Source organism: Podarcis raffonei, chromosome 6 (assembly GCF_027172205.1).
Source record: "Podarcis raffonei isolate rPodRaf1 chromosome 6, rPodRaf1.pri, whole genome shotgun sequence".
Classification (NCBI taxonomy): Eukaryota; Metazoa; Chordata; class Lepidosauria; order Squamata; family Lacertidae; genus Podarcis; species Podarcis raffonei.
Window position 1 is genome coordinate 29,726,779 of NC_070607.1, and position 6,181 is coordinate 29,732,959.

Below are 6,181 nucleotides of genomic sequence, written 5' to 3' on the forward strand. Positions count from 1 at the left end.
GAACCGCCGACCATACGATCGCCAAGTCCTAGGCGCTGAGGTTTTACCCACAGCGCCACCCGCGTCCTAATACAGTGGTACCTCGGGTTAAATACTTAATTCATTCTGGAGGTCCGCTCTTAACCTGAAACTGTTCTTAACCTGACGCACCACTTTAGCCAATGGGGCCTCCCGCTGCTGCCGCGCCGCCGGAGCACGATTTCTGTTCTCATCCTGAAGCAAAGTTCTTAACCTGAAGCACTATTTCTGGGTTAGCGGAGTCTGTAACCTGAAGCGTATGTAGCCCGAGGTACCACTGTATTCAGCAGGAATACAAGGCACCTGAAAGTACATGCAATACATACTAAACAACAACAGAGGAAATACCATAAAGTGAAGATACCAGGGAAGATACAACTGAGAGAAACTACAAGACATCCTCATGTTGTGAGCAACTGTGTAGGTGCAGATAAAGTGTAGATTTTGTCCAAGTGCACAAAAAACAGAATGTACACAGTTAAATACACATAGTAACTACATTCATGTATCACATTAAGACAGGATTTCCAGCTTACGATGAACAAGCAGGATGCTAGTGCACACAGCCTGTTTAGGCTGAATTTACTTCTCCTATTAGACAGTAGGTAAATCAAACCAGGAAGTCAAAACTTAGCTTGGCTTCTTATGATGTGCAAATCTGGCAACCTAATTTGTTGCTTCCAGAACAAGCAGGGGTTGAAACTTGCTTACAAACCTTGCTTATTTCAGAGCAACAAACCAGGATGCTTGATTTGCACATCATAGGAAGTCTGGTTTAATTGTGCTTTCCTGGTTTCCTTTACCTGCTCACATGAAGGGGTGGAGCGAGTGAACAGGCTATATGAAGCAGCACACTGCTTATTCACAGTATGCCAAGAATCTTGACCACTCTTTCATATTGAACAAACAAGGCGTGCAGGCTCTAATCATTTAACTGAATTTTCAAACACCTCCATTATCAAAATATGCACACAGCACATATCTTTGCATTGTTGTGCTTTTTAGCATAAGATTGCTCGCTACAGAATACTAACTAAATTCTAACACATACTAATTTGGGAATGTGGAGGAAGGTACCTTGTGAAAGCGATTTCCATTTATACCAACAGATGAATTGTGGATTTAAGATGAACTGCATTATAGATGTGTGAAACAGAATGTCGTCTCCGAGGAGGAGGAGGAATACAACATCTCATCATATAGCCCGTTATTTTGTGTTATTCATGTCAGAATGAGAAGGCCATTTTAAGTATAAACCACACTTGCCAGAGTAAGAGTGCTGTTTCATCAGAAAGTATCTAGAAAAATTGTTCTACAAGCAGTTTTTTTTCAAGCCTCCAAGATATATTTTCTGCTGTCATCGTTGAAGTCATACAGCTTTGTTTGTCACAGCAGAAATGAAGCAGACATTCAAATTTCAATTGAAGAGGCAAAAATAGCAGTCTGATTTATCATGCTAAATTTTACATATAATACCATGGACTTGTTCTTAGTTCTTTTAATGAAACAGCAGTTATTGTAGTCAAACTACAGACTTGTTCATATTAGCCTATGAAGACAACTTTCAAAGATCAAAAGCACTTTATAGAACTAGAATGATTCAATTGCTGAAAGGAATATAACAGCATGAACACAACAGAATTTAACTTTTATTGGCTGCCAGTTCACAACTGATGTTATGTGGATAATTTCTTCCTATTAACAGATACACAGACAGCACCAGATAACTTTTATTGTTAACTTTCCGGAGCTGCTTCTGTACAGATGTTAAAAGTAATATAATTTACTCAACATTTTTCATTTTATTTTTGTTTATTATGTAACAAATTATCATTTCTTTTAACAGGCTAAAGGCAGCAGCCCAAAGGAGGGTGGACAAAATTAATAGTGCTTTTACTGCTAATTTAAAAAAATAATTTAGAATTTGACATTTTAGAATTTAACTATGATGACTGTACCTAAATGCATTATGCTAAAAGCTATAGCTCTCTTAAACTTAACCCATGGCTCTCAGCCACACATATTCACTTAAACATGTTTTTTGTATAAAAAATCATGTGGAAACATACTTGACATTTTCATGTCATGCATTGGATTGGATTGTCTTCAGCTATGTTCTACTCAGAGTATACCCATTGAAATTAATGAGCATGACCAACTTAAATGGGTCTACTTGAGTAATGAGTTGCATACAACCCATAATATTTATTGTATCCTCATGTATTAATTTTTAAGGCTTACCTCCTATAGGTTGAGAGTTGCAGTCACCTCATGCTAAAATCTAGGAGATGCTATCTTCTATCTTAGCAGGATCATCCATTGTACCCACCTGGGTGTACACGACCCTTCTAATTATTCAAACTCTATGAACTACGCATAGTTATTACTCTACCAAACACCATGAAGAGTCACCATTGCTCAGGGTCCATTTCATTCCAGTCCTTTTTTGGAACATTTTGAAGGCTCAAGTCTTTAAGTAAATTATCTTCCTTAGAGTCCCTGCGTGTATAGAGACCACCAAATAAAAACTTATTAATTCTTCAGTCCTACCCTATCCCCAAAAATAATTCTGAACCACAACATATTTGCAGGTTGCATGGTCTAAAAACTACAATTTTTTTGCATACCAATATGCTTAATAGCATGTTTTTCCACAATATGCAAATTACATGTCAAATTTTTTCCTTTTAATTGTGATTTAAATAATGTTTTCATAGAATGACAGAGCTGTAGATTTGGAAGGGACCAGGATAGTCATCTAGTGCAACTCCCTGCAATGCAGAACTCTTTCAACCAACATGAGGCTCGAACCTAAGAGTCTCATGGTCTAACAACTTAGGATGGACTGCTTTAAATAGTCAGGATAGCTGTTTTGAATATAAAGATAAAGGTAAAGGTACCCCTGCCCATACGGGCCAGTCGTGTCCGACTCTAGGGTTGTGCGCCCATCTCACTTAAGAGGCCGGGGGCCAGCACCAGCGCAGCACACTGAAACACCGTTTACCTTCCCGCTATAAAGCGGTACCTATTTATCTACTTGCACTTAATTGTGCTTTCGAACTGCTAGGTGGGCAGGAGCTAGGACCGAACGACGGGAGCTCACCCCGCCGCGGGGATTCGGACCGCTGACCATGCGATCGGCAAGTCCTAGGCACTGAGGTTTTACCCACAGCGCCACCCGCATCCCTGTTTTGAATATAGACAACAATAAAAAGAGAAAATCAACTTTTACTCAAAAAACTGCACTGTGCTAACTCCCTTATACTTAGGATTTACACTCTCCTAATAAAGACAATCTAAAACTGTTGGTGTCAACTTCTCAAAGGACAAATTGAAAAACTTTTTTCCTTGTTACCACTTGTAACAAATACCTCACAGAACAAGACCTTCGTCACACGCATATGACATACCACACACTTAAGGGCTAGATTCACCTAAGGAGTTCCATTAGTGCAATGGGGTTTCCCCCACCTCCCCTATGCCCCCATTGCCTATAGGGAGTCAGGATAACCCACAGAACAGTGCACAGGGGGAGGAGAGGAAAATCCTTCCCTCTGGCAGACTGAAATGCTTGCACTGATGGAATGAGTGCCAGAGCACTACGAAGAATTACTCCTTCCTTTCAATCCAACAGATCAAGTTCAATGTCAGTTATTTCTGTAGGGGTAACTCAGGATAAGGTATTCAACATGTCCTCACATATCAGATATAACAGTTATTTTGCCTCCTTTTTGTTAGTAAGGGAATAATGAAGAAGAAGAAGAAGAAGCAAAAGAAGAACAAGAAGAAGAAGAGGAGTTTGGATTTGATATCCCTCTTTATCACTACCCTAAGGAGTCTCAAAGCGGCTAACATTCTCCTTTCCCTTCCTCCCCCACAACAAACACTCTGTGAGGTGAGTGGGGCTGAGAGACTTCAGAGAAGTGTGACTGGCCCAAGGTCACCCAGCAGCTGCATGCGGAGGAGCGGAGACGTGAACCCAGTTCACCAGATTACGAGTCCACCGCTCTTAACCACTACACCATGCTGGCTCTCCCTGGAAGAGAGCCTGTGGAAATTACCTTATTTTTCCTCGCTTTGTGTGGATACAGGCAGATGGACACAACCTGGGTAAAAAAGCAGGTTCCAACTGAACACATTCATAGAAAGGAGCCAATAACAGTCACTTTAAATATGAGTTTACATCCTCGTTTCTTTTTGTTTTACTCCTGACACAGTGAGAGTCCGCAAGAGTTGAGAAATAAGTAATTTTGTTAAACAAGTAACTTTTCATGAGCATGGCCCAAGAACTTGTACATCATAAAAAACTAAATGAACAGCACTATAGAAAAATCTTCTGGACCTAACATCATATATCATAACACACTTAACAGTGGGAAAAGACTATGTTTACGAAACACATGGGCCTACATATATAGTTATTTACACACATATGTGCACATACACAAATTATACATATCCAAGCTTTGTTAATTGTACAACTATTTCAGGGAGGGAGTGGGACTTGTTCTGGCACACCCTCTCTCTACAATTGCTAACTTGCCTATCTAACGAGTCAACCCACTTCCACAAAGTTCAAACCTTAAACAAAATGTGGCCATTTCACAGGTTTCCAACAGCGGAATGATAAAACAATGAAATCTATAGACTGCCTCTAAACATCACCGCTATTTTTCAGCACCAGTGGAAACTAACTGTGGGCCACACTGGTTTCCTTGAAGTCGTCTTCTTCCAGAGCAGCAATCCCCCCAAAAACCCCAGAAGGTAGGTCCTTCAGGGGGTTTCAGCAATTTTGATACTGGTGGGGAGACACGCACATACAGATCAGCTCCAAACCCAATGCATGCCGCCACTAGTCCAGTTATCATCATATAATTGTAGAGTTGGAAGGGACCCCAGGGTCATCTAGTCCAACCCCCTGCAATGCATGAACCTCAGCTAAAGCATCCATGACAGGTGGCCATCCAAGCTCTGCTTAAAACCCTCTAAGGAAGGAGAGCCCACCACCTCTAGTGGGAGTCTGTTCCACTGCCAAACAGCTCTTACTGCCAGAAAGATTTTCCCCTCCAATGTTTAGTCAGAATCTCCTGTCTTGCAACTTGAAGCCACTGGTTCGAGTCCTACCCTCTGGAGCAGGAGAAAACAAGCATGCTCCCTCCTCCATGTGACAGCCCTTCAGATATTTGAAGGCGGCTAACCTATCTCCTCACAGTCTCAGCTAAACATACCCAGCTCCTTCCACCGCTTGTCATACGGCTTAAGTTTCCAGACCCTCGATCATCACGATCGCTCTCCTCTGAACACGTCGGCAGCCCTCCTTCTTGCGGAGTTCTCCTCCCAAACCGATTCCCGTCGTTTGCAGACACGCGCGGGAACCGACGGCGATTTTTGCTCTCCCAAAGCCATTTCTGACATTCTCCCCGCCCGCCCCCCCCAAAAAAACCCACCCTCGATGTCCCCATCTTTACCCCTCTCCTTCTAGTTCTGCAGTACGAGGGGCGCCGCGGCCGCCGCCGCCCTCAGTAGAAAGGTAACCTAATTTCCACGCCACCGATTCATCCAGACCTGGTCGCCACCACCACCCCTCAACCCGGCCAGCCACCTTCTCCAAGGCCGCCCCTCGCTCACCAAGCTTGCCTCGGGATTCCTCCAGCTTCTGGATCTGGTTCTCCAGGAAAAGGACGGAGACGCCGAACGCCAGCACGGCCAGCAGCTGCAACTTGGGCGGCAGCATAATCCGGAGCAGCCCCATCGGCAGCAGCAGCCGCAGCAGCCGCCCAGCAGCCGCCGCCGCCGCCGCCCGCCTGGTCGCACGTCCGCCGAGGGATCACGACATCACGCGAGGCCCGGGCAGGGAGGCCGGAGGGAGCTTCGGCTCGGTTGTGAGGGGGGGGCGGACACTACACACACACCGCGGGCGAGGGAGGAGGCGGCGGCGGCGGCTCACATCCCTCAGGAGACGTCGCGGCGGCGCCTCAGCAACGGTCCCTTCGGTCACCAACACCTCAGCGGCTCCGTCGGCGACTCCCGCTCGCAGGCACGAGCTCAGCCTGCGCGCGCTGCTCAGCAACCGAACGCCCGGGCGTCCTCACGCCCACCGACGTCGAACCAGCCAGGACGCGGGTTCCGCCCCGGCGCTCGCTTCTCATTGGCCGCCGTTCGC

General features: G+C 44.9%; 1 protein-coding gene across 2 annotated transcripts in view; it reads right to left on the bottom strand.

Annotated features, from left to right (window-relative positions):
* Positions 1-6,022, bottom strand: part of HS2ST1 (heparan sulfate 2-O-sulfotransferase 1) — an 89,586-nt gene extending 83,564 nt beyond the window's left edge. For both annotated transcript variants that reach the window (XM_053391858.1, XM_053391857.1), the window contains exon 1: positions 5,647-6,022. In XM_053391858.1, the coding sequence (XP_053247833.1) occupies positions 5,647-5,770 (124 nt within the window). In that variant the 5' untranslated portion in view covers positions 5,771-6,022. The remainder of the gene's footprint in view (positions 1-5,646) is intronic.
* Positions 6,023-6,181: the final 159 nt, after the last annotated feature.